Source organism: Salvelinus namaycush, chromosome 12, assembly GCF_016432855.1.
Source record: "Salvelinus namaycush isolate Seneca chromosome 12, SaNama_1.0, whole genome shotgun sequence".
NCBI lineage: Eukaryota > Metazoa > Chordata > Actinopteri > Salmoniformes > Salmonidae > Salvelinus > Salvelinus namaycush.
The window spans coordinates 31,104,310-31,123,917 of NC_052318.1; the positions used below are offsets into that span (position 1 = coordinate 31,104,310).

The 19,608-nt window shown below is 43.5% G+C and overlaps 1 protein-coding gene and 1 pseudogene across 2 annotated transcripts; both read left to right on the forward strand.

Moving 5' to 3' along the window:
• Positions 1-237: 237 nt before the first annotated feature.
• Positions 238-4,807, forward strand: serpinh1a (serpin peptidase inhibitor, clade H (heat shock protein 47), member 1a). 2 transcript variants are annotated; one of them, XM_039005495.1, is made up of 6 exons: positions 238-415; positions 1,820-2,441; positions 2,566-2,664; positions 2,813-3,045; positions 3,354-3,672; positions 4,372-4,807. In XM_039005495.1, the coding sequence occupies exons 2-5, from the start codon at positions 1,844-1,846 to the stop codon at positions 3,654-3,656; spliced, it is 1,233 nt and encodes a 410-aa protein (XP_038861423.1). In that variant the 5' UTR covers positions 238-415; positions 1,820-1,843; the 3' UTR covers positions 3,657-3,672; positions 4,372-4,807. The 2 variants fall into 2 exon arrangements, with proteins under 2 accessions (XP_038861423.1, XP_038861422.1); XM_039005494.1 differs by having other exon boundaries at positions 3,354-4,807.
• Positions 4,808-14,244: 9,437 nt separating this feature from the next.
• On the forward strand, positions 14,245-14,839 carry LOC120057465 (annotated as a pseudogene).
• The last annotated feature ends 4,769 nt before the right edge of the window (positions 14,840-19,608 follow it).

Sequence of the window (19,608 nt, forward strand, 5' to 3'; positions counted from 1 at the left end):
ACCCTAAAAATGATTATTCTTCAGCCTTCAGCCTTGCAGTAGGGCTATAGTAAATAATGTTGCATGGTCTAAAACTGTGTACAGTATATTCAATTAGCATCATTTTAGAATACAGAACTATGAACTTTACAGAAACTCTGCCAGATGTCTGTCTACAGTGTGAATGAGCGCTCAGTGTGTCTCAGGCTTTAGGACCTGGAGGGGGAAAGTCCCTCTTGCATAGCTGCTCCACAGTAATGGGATACAGTGGGAGGGCCCAGCTCAGCTCACTGTGCATGGAAAATCACTGCACCTCATTGAAATACTTATTTTCCCAACTTCCAGAAATTCATTTCCCACGGTTTATAGACCAGCTGAAGATCTGTTCGTGTGGAAGCTGAGAGAGAAACTAGAGTAAAACTGCTGAAAGAGCCTGGTAAGTTAAAGGGGGATGAGATGGGAGTGAGAGTGGGGGAGGGATATTCACTGAACTGTGTTAACTGAAGGAAAATGTCTGACCAGGAATGTGAAAGGTCCCTCCATTTTGGGTTTAGGGTTATAAAATGCCTTTAGAGAATGTAGTGCTGCATTAGAATACAGCTTCATGTCGTTGAGCATTTTGAAGGCCAGTTGAATGGAAAAGATGCATGCGAAAAGTTGCCAGGCTAAAACATACTTCTTCCTCCATCTTCAGTGTTCACGCTTAGTTAATGGATCACATAACAGTGAAAATGTTGTGATGATCAATTAAAAGTGATTATCATTTGAGTGGCAATGCTGCTTTGAACTGTGACTTGTCTGTAGAGTAGGCCTATCTTATTAGTAACGGCCCCACCCAGCAACAGACTATTTGTGCTCTGATCTAACGCACAATTTGCTCTGCCATGGGGCATCTCTCTTTACATGGTGGTAGAGAGTGTCGAGACTCGAGAAAGCATCCGATCGATTACGCAGAGGGAAATGAGCTGTGTAATTTATAAACATATGTTCAGACAGATATTAATGATGATGATGATGTAAACTTGAATATCCCTCCTCCTATAGACTTTCTCTCACACTGTGGCAGTGCTGATTGGTCAGTTTTTTGAAATGATGAATCCAAACGATAGATATAATGCAAACTGAGAATGTATTGAAATCATCTGTACTTCTAACAAAACTTTGAAAACATCATCCCTATAGTACAGAAATGACAGCCTGAGTAAGCTGAAAGATCAAACTTTCTGTTAAGACAGTGAAACATTTGAAACCCCGTACTTGCTTAAAAGGTCACTCATTCCAGGCCTCAGAGGATATATACAATCTTTTTGTTTAGATTCTGCAGCTAAATCTGATCCTGTTGCACACTTGTCTGTGTAGTCTTCCTGCAGGGCAACACTCCTTCTCAGAGTAGCAAGAGAAAAACAAAGTGATTGGTCCACCAGATGAAGCGAGAGCTTAATTGAAATATCATAGGTGTTCTACAGCTGCAGTATAAACATGGCTCTTGAGTCTTGCCTTGAACTTGGCATGGGCAAACCTGCTCTCAGATTCTCCACCAATGAATTACATTACAGACCGCATAATGAAAGCTTAGTATACCACACAGCATGTCTATTCTGCATCATCCAGGATGAATAAAGGACGAGTGGTATTCCACTTGAATCTCAGCAACGGGTTGGAGAAGTGGGTTATCTCCTTAACTCGTGCTATCACTGGCGAGAGTAAGGAGAGAAGTCCTACAAAAGGTTTTCTGTTCTCAAAATCCAGAGCAAATTTCATTTAATTTTCCTCTGACACTAAGGATTTGAGACTCTGTTGCTCTGTAATTGCTCTGATGCTCTATCATGTCCCCTCTCAGGTCTTTAATGATCGTTCTGACACTATGTGGGTGACTAACCTGGTAGCCATGGCCCTACTGGCCACCGCAGCCTCTGCTGCTACTGCCGCCTTGGCAGACAAGGTCCTAAGTAACCACGCCACCCTGCTGGCCAACAACAGCGCCAGCCTGGCCTTCAGCCTCTACCAGAACATGGTCAAGGAGAAGGACCTGGAGAACATCCTCATCTCCCCCGTGGTGGTGGCCTCTTCCCTGGGCCTGGTGGCCCTCGGGGGCAAGGCCTCCACCGCCTCCCAGGTAAAGATGGTGCTGAGTGCTGACAAGGTGAAGGACGAGCAGCTTCACGCCGGCCTGGCCGAGCTCCTAGAGGAGGTCAGCGACTCCAAGACCCGCAACGTCACCTGGAAGATAAGCAACCGCATCTACAGCCCCAGCTCGGTCAACTTCGCAGATGCCTTTGTCAAGAGCAGCAAGAAGCACTACAACTATGACCACACTAAGATCAACTTTAAGGACAAGAAGAGCGCTGTGAAGTCCATCAACGATTGGGCGGCCAAGTCCACCGACGGCAAGCTGCCCGAGGTCACCAAGGACGTGGAGAGGACCGATGGGGCCATGATCATCAACGCAATGTTCTTCAAACGTGAGTTCGATCTTACAAAGCACCAGCACTTGGTAGATACTCTTCTCTCTTTTGCCTTGTTTTTTCATCCATTCACATATTTACTAATTTACTGTAAATTGTATTTTACTTTCAATCTGAACAGCCCATTGGGATGAACAGTTCCACCAAAAGATGGTGGACAACCGTGGCTTCCTGGTGTCCCGCTCTCACACTGTTGGTGTACCCATGATGCACCGCACAGGTTAATCAATTACAACATGTCCCTCAACATAATAATAAACAGTATATTTAAACTGAACTGGGGTGTTTTCATTTCAGTGTGAAGGATGATGTACAGAAATGCTCTAGAAATGTCTCTGAGTCTGTACTCATACTGGCTGTACCTGCAGGTCTCTATGGTTTCCACGAGGATACAGTGAATAAGCTTTTAATCCTGAGCATACCCCTGGCCCATAAAAAATCCAGCCTGTTGTTCTTCATGCCCTACCACGTGGAGTCCCTGGAGAGGCTGGAGAAGCTGCTGACCTGCAAGCAGCTGGATGATTGGATGGGCAAGCTGAAGGAGACGGCTGTGGCTGTGTCTCTGCCAAAAGTCAGCATGGAAGTCAGCCACAACATCCAGGTACTGGAAAATCCTAGACATGGCACAAGTCATTGGTGAACACCACATTTATTAAGCATTTATTAAATGTTTATGAGATGCAAGTTTGAATAACATGTTAGTATATACTAACTATACAGTACACATCCCCGATGCTCTTAGGTGGCTGAACTCCTTTACAACTCTCTCTCTCTCTCTCGCTCTCTCGCACTCACACTCACACTCACACACACACACACACACACACACACACACACACACACACACACACACACACACACACACACACACACACACAAACACACACACACACAAACACACACACACAGAAACACCTTGGGGAGCTGGGTCTGACAGAGGCTGTGGATAAGACCAAGGCGGACCTGTCCAACATCTCTGGGAAGAAGGACCTGTACCTGTCCAACGTCTTCCATGCCTCTGCCATGGAGTGGGACACTGATGGGAACCCCATCAATACCAGCATCTTTGGCACCGATAAACTGAAAAACCCCAAGTTGTTCTACGCTGACCATCCCTTCATCTTCCTTGTGAAGGACACCAAGACCAACTCCATCCTCTTCCTCGGCAGACTGGTCCGACCTAAGGGCGAGAAGATGAGAGATGAATTATAACAACTTTGAGTCTTAGGTGAAGTGTTTTTGTATGCACAGGCATTTGTATGTGTGTGTATGTGTTTGTATTTTCCTATGCAAAAGAGAGGAGAGGGAGAAAATGAATTGTACATCTTATACCTCAAGAGTACATTCCCATTTCATCCTCTATGTGCCAACATTCGTATCTGTTGTTCACAATGCATGATTCAGAAATATATTTTGGTGTATTTTGTCCTGTGTTGTAAGAAACAAAGCATTGTGTACTCCAAAAAAACATTAACTTCACCTTAACATGGTATCATCATCAAGCCTGCAATCCAAACTGAATAGAGAGCGATATTCAGTTTGGATTCCAGGCTAGTTAGTAATCACCATCACCACGTGGCATGTTTGAGTATTTTAATTAAGGGCAGATCCCAGGATGGATACTTACATTAAGTATGATCTCCCAGACTATTGCCTTAAATATAAAATCAGCGTTACTCTCAGGGTTTCCTCTCCTGTCTCTCTGTCTGTCAGTCTGGGATCCCAACTGAATGCACGCTCTGTTTCATTATTGTTTCACTTCACTTTGAATTCCAGACTATTCGTTTCTACCAGTTTACTTGAGATTAAGTCAACATCAAATTACTATTGTCGGGGTATTCATACTCTTTATTCCAAAAATAACTAATTGTGTGATAATGTCATTCAAATGTGCTGAGCAAGTAAACTGTTTCTGTTTTCTTTACAGGTTTTGCTATGATTACCGTGTACCCGTCACCAAATATCACATTTTTAGTTTGTGAAATTCGTGTGGGTTCCAATATCTTTAATGTAAAAAGAAAAACATTTATTCACAAGCTTTTTCACAATCTTACTACCTGGTGCTAGCCTGTTGTTCACTCCCCCAAAGCACATTAATCTATGACCCGGGGGACGCGCCTCTGTTTGTTACTCTGTTTGGCTTTTTACTGATCTGCACTGAAAGCACTGCTCTGTACTCTTTAGCTAACTAACCTCTGAGTGAAAGAAAGGTAATATCTGTGGAAGGCTTTTGATTAATCAGCCTAGCCCTGTCTCAACACTGTCATGTTTTGCCACAAAAAAAATGCTTTTTTGGAACAATGGAATGGTATGAGATAGTTAGAAGTTTTCTCTTTTTCCAATAAAATGGTAAAACAAAATAATGTTGTAATGTGACTTGGTTCGAGGTCGAACTTATGGTGACAACTAGGATGGAATGGCAGGGTTTGTGAGGTCAAGTGCAGGAGCCAATAGGTGTTTCCAACTGATTGGCCAAAAGGAATTCCAGCTATAGGACTTCAGAAAATTCACAAGGTTGTGCTACCAAAGGAAATTCATACCTTTCAAATGTTATGCTAAAACACCATCTACTGTATGTATTGTGAGTGGCTTTGCATAACAGTGCATGTCATACTCTCCAGTGCCACATCTCCAAACCGTGACAACCTATGCAGATGTCTATAGCAGCTACTATGTCCAGATCATAGCCTTATATAATTATTGGTCAGATGGAGTGGGATGCCATAGGCAAAGAAGCCCACAGGATTCCCACCACGGGCCAATTGAGTGTTATGGGACCATTCACATATTATTGAATCCAAGATAGGTTTGCATCCCAGCAGCATACCACCCTGCATCCCACTGCTGGCTTGCTTCTGAAGCTAAGCAGGGTTGGTCCTGGTCATTCCCTGGATGGGAGACCAGATGCTGCTGGAAGTGGTGTTGGAGGGCCAGTAGGAGGCACTCTTTCCTCTGGTCTAAAAAATATCCCAGGGCAGTGATTGGGGACACTGCCCTGTGTAGGGTGCTGTCTTTTGGATGGGATGTTAAACAGGTGTCCTGACTCTCTGAGGTCATTGAAGATCCCATGGCACTTATTGTAAGAGTAGGGGTGTACCCTGGTGTCCTGGCTACATTCTCAAGCTGTCCTTCATATCACCTAATCATCCCCAGCTTACAATTTGCTCATTCATCCCCCTCCTCTCCCCTGTAACTATTCCCCAGGTTGTTGCTGTAAATGAGAATGTGTTCTCAGTCAACTTACATGGTAAGTTCTGTGTAAGATTATCAGGTCAGCCAGTTGTTGGGATTCAATGAGTTGCTCCTACACCTGTGTATTAACATGAAATATGTTGTGACTGTAGTAATTCATTACTGAGTTATTAAATAGGTATAAGAGCAAGTGTTTCCTAGTTGGTCAAAGGAGTAAATCGACAGCAAGTCCAAGTGTTTTATAATTCTAATAGGCTGCATGCATGCCTATCTGTAATCATGTGGCACTGGGGATCATTTAGGCATCTCTCTCCATCTAGTGGATTACATTGTAGGCAGACAATGGGCCTACTATTTCCCATGGGCTCAATGGGCCTACTATTTCTCCCTTAGATCAAGAATAAGTATTGTTTTGCTTACATTTATATTTTTTAAATTGTGGATAAAATGTGTCCAGCTTGTATTTTTTTCATACAAGTTCAAATGATGAAAAATGCTTTTGACATCTTCACTTATTAAATAGTTGGTTCTCATACAGGCTATATGAAAACATATAAAATATAAATATCTATAATGCAATTAAGATCACACATCAATCTCATGAAACGTGTTTTTTCAGGGCCTGGACTTATTTTTAGTTCATTTCTGTGTGTTGTTGAGCATCGGTCCCACAGGCTGGCTTTTGCATTAATGCACCATGGCACGAGGCCACAAAACTCTGCTCCAAAGTAATCTGACAAAAAAAAGATCTGAAAAGACAGAGGGTTGAAGCTAGACAGTACGGGTACACTGCTTGAGTCACAGTGGTTACACGGAAGGGACTGGCGAAATGTTAGGGAAGGGGGATACCTAGTCAGTTGCACAACTGAATGCATTCAACCGAAATGTGTCTTCCGCATTTAACCCAACCCCTCTGAATCAGAGAGGTGCGGAGAGGGGGCTGCCTTAATCGGCATTATTTATTGTTGCCCAGGGAGAAGTAGTTGCCGTTTAATCAATCATATTCAATCAAATGTATTTATTTATTTTTACATCAGCAGATGTCACAAAGTGCTATTCAGAAAACCAGCCTAAAACCCAAAACAGCAAGCAATGCAGATGTAGAAGCACGGTGGCTAGGAAAAACTCCCAAGAAAGGCAGGAATCTAAGAAGAAACCTAGAGAGGAACCAGGCTCTGAGGGGTGGCCAGTCCTTTTCTGGGTGGAGATTATAAGAGTACATGGCCATTAAGGCCAGATTGTTCTTCAAGATGTTCAAACATTCATAGATGACCAGCAGGGTCAAATAATAATTGCAGTGGTTGTAGAGGGTGAAACAGGTCAGTATCTCAGGAGTAAATGTCAGTTGGCATTTCATAGCCGAGCATTCAGAGAGAGTCAAAAGCAGCAGGTCCGGCACAAGGTAGCACTTCCGGTGAACAGGTGTGGGTTCCATATCCGCAGGCAGAAGAGTTGAAACTGGAGGAGCAGCACGATCAGGTGGACTAGGGACAGCCAGGAGTCATCAGGCCAGGTAGTTCTGAGGCATGGTCCTAGGGCCCACAAAGATCTCCTCCACCACACGAGTCCGAGGGGGCGCAAAACCGGACAGGAAGATCACGTCAGTGACTCAACCCACTCAAGGGACGCACCCCTCCTAGGAACGGCATGGAAGACCACTAGTAAGCCAGTGACCCAGTCCCCGTAATAGGGTCAGAGGTAGAGCATCCCAATGGAGAGAGGGGAGCCGGCCAGGCAAAGACAGCAAGGGCGGTTCGTAGCTCCAGTGACTTGCCGTTGACCTTCGCACCCCTGGGCCAGACTACACTCAATCATACTGAAGAGATGAGTCTTCAGTAAAGACTTAAAAGGTCACTCACATGGATAGGCAGACCATTCCATAAAAATGTAGCTCTATAGGAGAAAGCCCTGCCTCCAGCTGATTGCTTAGAAATTCTAGGGACAATAAGGAGACCTGCGTCTTGTGACCGTACGTGTTGGTATGTATGGTAGGTCCAAATCGGAAAGAAAGGTAAGAGCAAGCCCATGCTTTGTAGGTTAGCAGTAAAACCTTGAAATCAGCCCTAGCCTTAACAGGAAGCCAGTATAGCGAGGCTAGCACTGGAGTAATATGATCAAAAATGTTTGGTTCTAGTCAAGATTCTTGCAGCCGTGTTTAGCACTAACTGAAGTTTATTTTGTGCTTTATCCGGGTAGCCGGAAAGTAGAGCATTGCAGTAATCAAGAAGTGACAAAAGCATGGATTAGCTTTTCTGCAACATTTTTGGACAAAAAGTTTCAGATTTTTGCAATGTTACGAAGATGGAAAAAAGCTGTCCTTGAAATATTCCTGATATGTTCGTCAAAAGAGAGATCAGGGTCCAGAGTAACGCCAAGGACCTTCACAGTTTTATTTGAGATGACTGTAGATGCAACAGCAGATATCTTTGTTTCTTGGGACCTAGAACTAGCATCTCTATTTAGTCCGAGTTTAAAAATAAAACATTTGCCGCCATCCACTTCCTTATCTGGAACACAGGCTTCCAGGGTAGGCAATTTTGGGGCTTCACCATGTTTCATCGAAATGCACAACTTTGTGTCATCCGCATAGCAGTGAAAGTTGACATTGTGTTTCTGGATGACATCACCAAGAGGTAGAATATATAGTGAAAACAATAGTGGTACTAAAACAGAACCTTGAGGAACACCGAAACTTACTATTGATTTGTCAGAGGACAAACCATCCACAGATCTAAACCAGGAAAGAATGTGTCCATGTAGCCCAATTAGGGTTTCCAATCTCTCCAAAAGAATGTGAGGATCGATGGTGTAAAAAGCAGCACTAAGGTCTAGGATCACGAGGACAGATGCAGAGCCTTGGTCTGACAACATTAAAAGGTCATTAACCACCTTCACAAGTGCAGTGCTATGATGGGGTCTAAAACCAGACTGAAGCGTTTAGTATACATTATTTGTATTCAGGAAGGCAGTGAGTTGCTGCGCAAAAGCTTTTTAAATACATTGTAGAGGATATAGGCTCAAGGTTTGGCTTTTTCAAGAGAGGCCTTATTACTGCCACTTTTAGTGAGTTTGGTACACATCAGGAGGACAGGGAGCCATTTATTATTTTCAACATAGGAGGGCCAAGCACAGGAAGTAGGCCATGGCTATTTTCATAAATGAATGTGTCAAGAGATACAGCATTAAAAAACTTGAGTGTCTCCATCAATCCTAGGTCCTGGCAGTTCTGTTCAGACTCTGAGCTTTGGAGAAATATCAAATCAAATCAAATTTTATTTGTCACATACACATGGTTAGCAGATGTTAATGCGAGTGTAGCGAAATGCTTGTGCTTCTAGTACCGACAATGCAGTAATAACCAACGAGTAATCTAACCTAACAATTCCACAACTACTACCTTATACACACAAGTGTAAAGGGATAAAGAATATGTACATAAAGATATATGAATGAGTGATGGTACAGAACGGCATAGGCAAGATGCAGTAGATGGTATCGAGTACAGTATATACATATGAGATGAGTAATGTAGGGTATGTAAACATAAAAGTGCATAGTTTAAAGTGGCTAGTGATACATGTATTACATAAAGATGGCAAGATGCAGTAGATGATATAGAGTACAGTATATACAGATACATTATATTAAGTGGCATTGTTTAAAGTGGCTAGTGATACATTTTTTATCAATTTCCATCAATTTCCATTATTAAATTGAGCTGGAGTTGAGTCAGTATGTTGGCAGCAGCCACTCGATGTTAGTGGTGGCTGTTAAACAGTCTGATGGCCTTGAGATAGAAGCTGTTTTTCAGTCTCTCGGTCCCTGCTTTGATGCACCTGTACTGACCTCGCCTTCTGGATGATAGCGGGGTGAACAGGCAGTGGCTCGAGTGGTTGTCCTTGATGATCTTTATGGCCTTCCTGTGACATCGGGTGGTGTAGGTGTCCTGGAGGGCAGGTAGTTTTCCCCCAGTGATGCGTTGTGCAGACCTCACTACCCTCTGGAGAGCCTTACGGTTGTGGGTGGAGCAGTTGCCGTACCAGGCGGTGATACAGCCCGACAGGATGCTCTCGATTGTGCATCTGTAGACGTTTGTGAGTGCTTTTGGTGACAAGCCGAATTTCTTCAGCCTCCTGAGGTTGAAGAGGCGCTGCTGCGCCTTCTTCACAACGCTGTCTGTGTGGGTGGACCAATTCAGTTTGTCCGTGATGTGTACGCCGAGGAACTTAAAACTTACTACCCTCTCCACTACTGTCCCGTCGATGTGGATAGTGGGGTGCTCCCTCTGCTGTTTCCTGAAGTCCACAATCATCTCCTTTGTTTTGTTGACGTTGAGTGTGAGGTTATTTTCCTGACCCCACACTCCGAGGGCCCTCACCTCCTCCCTTTAGGCTGTCTCGTCGTTGTTGGTAATCAAGCCTACCACTGTAGTGTCGTCCGCAAACTTGATGATTGAGTTGGAGGCGTGCATGGCCACGCAGACGTGGGTGAACAGGGAGTACAGGAGAGGCCAGTTGAGAACAAGTTCTCATTTACAACTGCGACCTGGCCAAGATAAAGCAAAGCAGTGTGACAAAAACAACACAGAGTTACACATGGGATAAACAATCGTACAGTCAATAACACAATAGAAAAATCTGTATACAGTGTGTGCAAATGAAGTAAGGAGGTAAGGAGTTAAGGCAATAAATAGGCCAATAGTGGCGAAGTAATTACAATTTAGTAATTTACCCTGGAGTGATATATGTGCTGATGAAGATGTGCAGGTAGAAATACTGGTGTGCAAAAAGAGCAGAAAAACAAAAACAAATATGGGGATGAGGTAGGTAGTTGGTTGGATGGGCTATTTACAGATGGGCTGTGTACAGCTGCAGCGATAGGTAAGCTGCTCTGACAGCTGATGCTTAAAGTTAGTGAGGGAGATATGTCTCCAACTTCAGTGATTTTTGCAATTCGTTCCAGTCATTGGCAGCAGAGAACTGGAAGGAAAGGCAGGCAAAGGAGGTGTTGGCTTTGGGGATGACCAGTGAAATATACCTGCTGGAGCGCGTGCTATGGGTGGGCGTTGCTATGGTAATCAGTGAACTGCGATAAGGCTGAGCTTTACCTAGCAAGGACTTATAGATGACCTGGAGCCAGTGAGTTTGGCGACGAATATGTAGCGAGGACCAGCCAACGAGAGCATACAAGTCGCAGTGGTAGGTAGTATATGGGGCTTTGGTGACAAAACGGATGACACTGTGATAGATTGCATCCAATTTGCTGAGTAGAGTGTTGGAGGCTATTTTGTAAATGACATCGCCGAAGTCAAGGATCGGTAGGATAGTCAGTTTTACAAGGGTATGTTTGGCAGCATGAATGAAGGAGGCTTTGTTGCGAAATAGGAAGCTGATTCTAGATTTAATTTGGGATTGGAGATGCTTAATGTGAGTCTGGAAGGAGAGTTTACAGTCTAGCCAGACACCTAGGTATTTATAGTTGTCCACATATTCTAAGTCAGAACCGTCCAGAGTAGTGATGCTGGACGGGCGAGCGGGTGCGGGCAGCGATCGGTTGAAGAGCATGCATTTCGTTTTACTAGCATTTAAACAGTTGGAGGCCACGGAAGGAGTGTTGTATGGCGTTGAAGCTCGTTTGGAGGTTTGTTAACACAGAAGGGCCAGATGTATACAGAATACTTTGAGTTGCACCATCAAAAAGCCTGTGTGTGTGTGTGTGTGTGTGTTCTGTTATACATCTGTGTGATGTGATCAATCTGTTTATTCCAGTTCAGAATGAAATTATTTATTGTATTTTAACAGCAACAGTTCCAACCTAGACAGGTATGTAAGAGTGTTTTTAACGGGGAAAAATAAACATGAAAATATATTCATGGGTATTTCATTGTTATTTGTTTTTGTCTATATTGCATTTTTTTTAGGCATAATGGCAATGAAATGTACCGATATTTACTTATAGTTGCATATGTTCCTAAGCTTGGGTCCCAGGAAAACACGGAATTTCTAATTTGGGTCTCAGGCTGAAAAAGTTTAAGAACCCCAGCTGTAACGGATAGCAGTTCTCTGAAACATTTTAACGGATAGCATATCATTTCAAAAACATTGTAACGGATCGGTGATCACAAGCATACAATTTCTGTCTGTGATTCCCTGTTGTAGGCTAACGATCTGAACATGAGAGATTCCATAGCCTACATGGCTTACATTACTACTGTGTTGCAATAAAGGATTTAGTTTTTTGTCAAGTGAATCATTTAATGCAGAATCCTCAATGCAGTTCCCTTTCATTTGATGACCAAAAAGCAACATCTATCTGTGAAGATGATAATACAATGGCCCATACACAACTCTTGATCCTGAAAGAAAGGATACAGGATGTAGTTTAAATTAGTGATGCTGTGCACACATGTGAAATCAAATGGTGGTGGTGGGAGAATGGTAGAGCAGAGAAAGGAAAGGGATGAGGTAATTGTAGATGAGGTGATAACAACAGGTCTCCTCTATTGTGGTAAATTACTGGCTTACTCCACATCTATCTGTAGAGGCTGTGAAAGGAGAAATGTTGTCAGGACTGTCAAGATAATGCACTCTGTATATGCACTCATTTTAAAATAAGTCTGTTAATTAATTAAATGAATTTATACCCTTCAAAGTCAAAGATAAGGTTGCACTTAAAATTAGTGAACAAAGATACTGTGTCCATTTCCTAAATAAAAGCAAAATGCAGTTATTGTCTTAGTCATGCTGGCAACAAATCTGTCCCCCCAACATTGAGAACAACACCCTCCTGTTTTATGTTCTCTCTAGCGATTTCACTGCCAAGTGTGGTTTAAGGTTCCAAGTAGGAATATTCTATTGAAAGAGAAAAGGAAAAAGGCCTTTAGATCTATGTGTGCACTACTACAACAGTTTGAGTGTACCAACTTTTTGATCCAATATGTAACCAAATAATACACAAAGTAGTTTAATTGCTAATGCAAAAATACTAGGTGAATTTAGGAAGAGCTCATTCAAGTTCCAGAGTTCATATAGGGTTGGTTGATTTCAGTGAATAAGCTGTGCTTTGTACAGCCACACTTGGTGCCCCATGCTGCCCCCTGGGCAGGTATTTCCCCATGATGCCACAGAGCGTGCACACACACATACTGCACAGCTGATCTCTTCCAGGAACAGAGACTGGGACAGGTGTGACCACTCCGGTTGACATGATGAGACATCTGAGCAGTGTGACGTTCTCTAGAGCACAGGGCCACAAGAATGACACATGTCTAATGTGCTTTGTATTTACACTGCCCTTGCCTTTGAATGAGGACTCAACTCTTTTGCCAGTTCACTGGGTTTTTACAAAGTGCAAGCCATTCAATTAGAATGCGTTATCGGACAGCTAGATATACCTATGTTAAAATATGAGACATAATAATTGTAATCAGAAGATACTATTAACATTTACATGATTGGTAATAGAATACATAGAAATATAATAACTTCAGAATAAATAATGCTGTAATTGAAAATTGTACACCCAAAGTAGGCTACTGCCCCTTTAAGAGCTAGAATAGATTTTGTACCCTATGTTGTGAATCTCTCCAAATATGTTGTTTTCTTCTCACACTATTCAAACCCCACTATCAATAAACAGTTTATGAAGCTCTCTTAGGCTATAGATCACATATGGCAAACAAATAATCTGAACTAAAAACTCCATACATTTTGGAATTTCTGTGTATCCTTGACAATCGCTAATCAATATCTAGAAACAGCACGCATTTTTTTCAGGGAACCTGTACATCATCAACTTCTCTCTTTTTGTGGCACCGATGTGAGGGTTTATGGCAGGGGAAACAGTGTTGCGGTAGTCTAGTGTGGTACGGGAATAATGACAAGCGAACCTGGAGAGCTAAAAAAGGGAACCGACCGTGGAATTCAAACTGAACTCAGACCACCTCTGGAGATTGTCTCAGTTTGTTTTTTTTCCTCTTTGAGGGGTCTGAGTTCCATTTGGAGTGTTCACACTGCACAAAAAAGTAAGCGAACCGGACTGAGTTCAAAAATATTTACTGAAAGGGACCACGCTTGAAAACAACCTAAGATACATTGACAGCCAGCATATTAGTAAAAATATTTGCTAGTGTTAATTGATGATATTAGACTGATATGTGTTCTTTTAACAAAAAATATTTAGTGGCTCTAAATGTAATCCCTCCATGTGAGATTATGAGAGATGCATACATGGTGGATGAATGAACACAGACACTTTTTTGATTTACAACCATCAGGTTAAGCTCCTGCTTCACTCACAGACGTTATTTACTCTGACCAAATACCATATCACAATTTCTATTGAAAACCTACTTTCCTTAGCATTTCATATCTCCTTTGACAACAGAAATATAAAAACTTTTAATGTTAATTATCTCTGTGCATGTGAACATTTGATTGAACTTGACATTCAATTCATTCTAAGAGAAAAAGTGCTGATTTAAAGAGCATAATAATGTAGGTCTTCATAGACTCCTAAATAACCAAACTCTTGTGAAATACTTGAAGAAGAATGTAATGAACTAGTTAAATTAAAATAATATTTAATTAAAACATTTTGCTTCTTTGCAATGTCCAGTCTCCTGGGTGTGAGGGTTTGGTTCTTGCTCATCCTCCACTACGTGTCTGCAGTGACGGGCTGCCACCCGGGCTGTCTCTGTGAAGTGGAGAGCTTCAGTCTGTTCGACAGCTTCAGCCTGACCAGGGTGGACCGTAGTGGGGTGGGCCGAGGTCATGGTCTGGTGGTCCCCATTTCCATCCCTCTGGATTCCTTCCCCGGACCTGTCCTCCAGCGCCATCCACACCATCGTCTCTGGGCTAGGGTACACCACCCTGGTCAGCCTGGACCTCAGCAACAACCTCCTCTCCAGACTCAACAGCAGCACCTTCTTCAGGCTGCTCTATCTGGAGACCATGGACCTGAGCGACAACAACCTGGAGGAGCTGACCCCGGGCTGCTTCCCTGGCCTGCCCCTGGCTGATGTGGACCTGAGCAGCAACAGGCTCCAAGATCTCAGCTTGTCCAACAACCTGCTGACCACGGTCATGACTAGGGATCCACAGGTGCTGAGCCCTTCTAACATCCAGATCCTCAATCTGGCAGAGAATCGTTTTAGGGCCGTGCCCAAGCTGCAGGGCCTTCCATTGAGGATTATGAGCCTATGATTATGGCCCAGATTCACAAAACACTTCTTATGCAAAAACTTAAGCAACTTCTTGAGAAAAAAGAAGTTCATAAGATAGTTTGTAAGTGCAATTCCTCAACAATCTTAAGATTTCATCATTTTCTTTGGAACTTCTCAAATATCTTCTTACAAATCTTCTTAAAATGTTTGTTGCTAGGCAACCGTTTTAGCTAGTTATCTAGCTAGCAATGGCAATCATGCTAGCATATTTCTTACTGAGATTACTGTAAATAATCAATACTGAAACTTTCAGATGAAGTTTGTGTGAATTAAACATGTTCAATTGCTTTCATGAGCTTACTAAATAAAATAACAATAACGATGCTATATATAAGGGGTTCCAATACCGAGTCAATGTGCAGGGGAACAGGTTTGTTGAGGTCATTTGTACATGTAGGTAGGGGTAAAGTGACTATGCATAGATAATAAACAGCGAGTAGCAGCAGTGTAAAAACAAAGGGGGGGGGGTCAATGTAAATAGGCCTGATGGCCATTTGGTTAATTGTTCAGCAGTCTTATGGCTTGGGGATAAAAGCTGTTGAGGAGACTTTTGGGCCTAGACTTGGCGTTCTGGTACTGCTTGCCGTGCGGTAGCAGAGATAACAGTCTATGACTTGGGTGACTGGAGTCTTTGACAATTTTTTGGGCCTTCCTCTGACCCCACCTAGTATATAGGTCCTGGATGGCACGAAACTTGGCTCTAGTGATGTACTGGGCCGTACGCACTACCCTCTGTAGCGCCTTACGGTCGGAGGCAGAGAAGTTGCCATACCAGGCGGTGATGCAACCGGTCAGGATGCTTTCGATGGTGCAGCTGTATAACTTTTTGAGGATCTGGGGACCCATGACAAATCTTGGAAAATGTGTTGTTGTGCCCTCTTCACGACTGTCTTAGTGTATTTGGAACATGATAGTTTGTTGGTGATGTGGACACCAAGGAACTTGAAACTCTCGACCCGCTCCACTACAGCCCCATCGTTGTTAATGGGGGCGTGTTCGGCCCTCCTTTTCCTGTAGTCCACGATCAGCTCCTTTGCCTTGCTCACATTGAGGGAGAGGTTGTTGTCCTGGCTCCACACTGCCAGGTTTCTGACGTCCTCCCTATAGGCTGTCCCATCGTTGTTGGTGATCAGGCCAACCACTGTTGTGTCATCAAACTTAATGATGGTGTTGGGAGTCGTGCTTGGCCACGCAGTCGTGGATGAACAGGGAGTACAGGAGGGGACTAAGCTTGCACCCCTGAGTGTCCCCAGTGTTGAGAACTGAACTAAACCTGCAGAGAGTTATGTCAACTGAACTAAACTTGCAGAGAGTTATGTCAAGAATGTTGTAGAAGGCTTACCATTCATCAGATGTTGGTTGACTTACTTTTCTCAAGTTCAAGCTGGTCCATCTTAATACCATCTTGTTAACATCATGATGAAGATCTAGAAGGACAAGACAGAAATTATTACCTGCACTTTATGCAGATGTTTTGTACCAAGTTTTCAACCCCTCTACTATTTTTCAATGTACCTATAAACTGGCATTTCTGACTAGTATGTCACAGCTTCCTGCGTCCTCTATTTGTACCGGTCATCTAAACCTTTGTAAGGAACAAATCAGTATAGGCTAAATTTCACAATAAATAAATAGAATACACTTAAAGGGGCAATCTGCAGTTCAATCAATAAAAAATCATCACCCAGCCACTGTTTTGGTAAAGGGATAAGTGACGGGGCTGGAGAAATGTAACCGTTTTCAAATTCATAGACAGAGCTGTGGATGCAAGGACTGACCATCGATGATATCAAAATGATAGTTTGAACCATGTTTTAAGACTATACAGTGTTTGTTTACAATTAGGCCTGTATTGTTAACAAACAATAGAGTAAAACATGCCTATATTTTGAGTTCTGATGGGGAACAACAGTTGAACTAAGCTCATGGGGCATTTTAAAGTGTCAAAAATGATTATCGTATATAAATCACCTGTTTTTTAAAATGTATTTAATTACATGGTTTAAAGTTAATTACACAGTAATAACATGAATGAATTAAAAAGCACAATCAATTTTGTACCATTTGCCAGGATGAGTACCAGAAAGTGGCCTATACCACTGATACATTTAAGAAAACACTGTTGTGAATGTCAGTATGTTTCTGCAGTAACCTGCCCAAGCAAACCTCACCTGTACCAGTTTGGTTGTAAACCAATTATGTGTATAAACCCTGGAGTGCTTATGCTATGTAATGGCCAATGAGAGACTTCATAGCCACCGGCCACCATATTGGTACTCCTCAGTAGGAGCAGTCCGCCATAGGAATTAATGGAATTCTACAGTATTTCAATCAAATGTGTTTAGGTATTTTTTGTTGTTGTAGTGGGAACAGTAAGGTATTCTTACTATTCCCCAAAAATATATACACTACCAGTCAAAGTTTTGGACACACCTACTCGTTCAAGGGTTTTTCTTTATTTTTACTATTTTCTACATTGTATAATAACAGTGAAGATATCAAAACTATGAAATAACACATATGGAATCATGTAGTAACAAAAAAAGTTTTACACAAATCAAAGTAGCCACCCTTTGCCTTGATGACAGCTTTGCACACTCATTCTCTCAACCAGCTTCACCTGGAATGATTCTCTCAACCAGCTTCACCTGGAATGATTTTCCAACAGTCTTGAAGGAGTTCCCACATATGCTGAGCACTTGATGGCTGCTTTTCTTTCACTCTGCGCTCCAACTCATCGCAAACCATCTCAATTGGGTTGAGGTCGGATGATTGTGGAGGCCAGGTCATCTGATGCAGCACTCCATCACTCTCCTTCTTGGTCAAACAGCCCTTACACAGCATGGAGGTGTTTTTGGTCATTGTCCTGCTGGGGGAAAAAATGGTAGTCCCGCTAAGCGCAAACCAGATGGGATGTGCAGAATGTAGAGGTAGCCATGCTGGTTAAATATGCCTTGAATTCTAAATAAATCACAGACAGTGTCACCAGCAAAGCACCCCCACACCATCACACATCCTCCTCCATGCTTCACGGTGGGAACCACACATGTGGAGATAATCCGTTCACATACTCTGCATCTCACAAAGACGTGTCGGTTGGAACCAAAAATCTCAAATTTGGACTCATCAGACCAAAGGAAAGATTTCCACCAGTCTAATGTCCATTGCTTGTGTTTCTTGGCCCAAGCAAGTCTCTTCTTATTGGTATCCTTTAGTATTGGTTTCTTTGCAGCAATTCGACCATGAAGGCCTGATTCACGCAGTCTCCTCTGAACACTTGATGTTGAGATGTCTGTCGGTCTTCCTTTCCTGTGGCGGTCCTCATGAGAGCCAGTTTCAATATAGCGTTAGGTTTTTGCTACTGCACTTGAAGAAACGTTCAAAGTTCTTGAAATGTTCCATATTGAGTGACCTCCATGTCTTTAAGTAATGATGGACTGTCGTTTCTCTTTGCTTATTTGAGCTGTTCTTGTCATAATATGGACTTGGTATTTTACCAAATAGGGCTATCTACTGTATACCACCCCTATAGACTGAGGCCTATACCCGGAAGTGAGGCTGACCGTGACCCCAAACTTCTCCATGAAGGCTCTCCATACCCGTGATGTGACTTGGGGGCCTCAGTCGGAGACTATATCCTTCGAAAGACCAGAATGCCCGAAGACCTGCTGGAACAGCACTTCAGCGACCTAGAGAGCAGTAGGGAGACCAGATAGAGGGATCCCTTATCACCGTGGGAACGTAGATGCGCTCAGGAGGACCGGTAGTGGGTGCGGGTTCCCTCTCCAGAGCCTGGCGAATGTCCACATCTACGTCCTAGACCACAGGGGCTAAGACTCAAGAGGGGATGGGAAAGCAGGTCCCCCGGCATTCGGGTGACCAGTCCGTGATTCTCATCCTTGACCATGAAATGTTGGGGTTATGGCGTTGGAGCCTTGGGAGGCTGATCTTGTGAGCTGGTGCACTAATGATGAAGGGAATGTTTTCCTGATGAATGGACTCCACGGTTAGGGTGAGTGGTGTGGTTATGTGTGTGATGGTTCCGGATCTTAGTGGCCAATTATCAAGGGCTTGAAACAGAGAGGAGAGCGGGTATGAGGTGATGTTCAGAGAGGAGGCAAGGGTCTGGCCAATAAAGTTCCCCGCAGCACCGGAATCCACTAGCACTGTAGAAACAGTACATGAGGGACAGCCAGCTAGTGTGGTCAACACTAAAAAGGGTTTGTCAGAAAATGATGAAAATGGGATACTCACACCTGCCCCAGGAGGTGGTAAATCACTTGACTGTCCCTCTGCTCTCATGGATCCCAAGTTGGGACGTACTGGACAATGCTGAAGCTGGTGCCCCCCTTGACCACAATAGGGACAGAGCCCCAGCTGTTTCCGTCTGCGTCACTCAGCCGCGGGGAGGCGTGTGACCCCTACCTCCATGGGTTCAGGGTCTGATACAGAGTGGTCACTGAGGGAGGGAGAGAAGCGATGAGGGTACCGATGTTCCCGAAGTAGGTGGATGGCCATCACGTTCAAGGAGAGGTTGTCGTCTCTACATGCCAGTTCCGTCTGGACCTCCTCGTGCAGTCCTCTTCTGAATAGCATATGGAGCCCCGGCTTATTCCATCCGGTGGATGCTGCTATTGTCCGGAAGGTAAGCGTGTACTCGGCAGTGGTCTGGTAATCCTGCCGTAGTTGGAATAGGCGCTCACCCCCCTCTCTGCCCTCCGGTGGATGATCGAAGATACCTCTGAACAG

What these genes read in the sequence shown, in the direction of transcription:
- serpinh1a (XM_039005494.1), top strand. Translation starts at nt 1,844, where the DNA reads ATGTGGGTGACTAACCTGGTAGCCATGGCCCTACTGGCCACCGCAGCC. An exon ending in CAACGCAATGTTCTTCAAAC is followed by an intron (nt 2,442 to 2,565) that starts GTGAGTTCGATC and finishes CAATCTGAACAG; the next exon opens with CCCATTGGGATGAACAGTTC. An exon ending in ACCCATGATGCACCGCACAG is followed by an intron (nt 2,665 to 2,812) that starts GTTAATCAATTA and finishes CTGTACCTGCAG; the next exon opens with GTCTCTATGGTTTCCACGAG.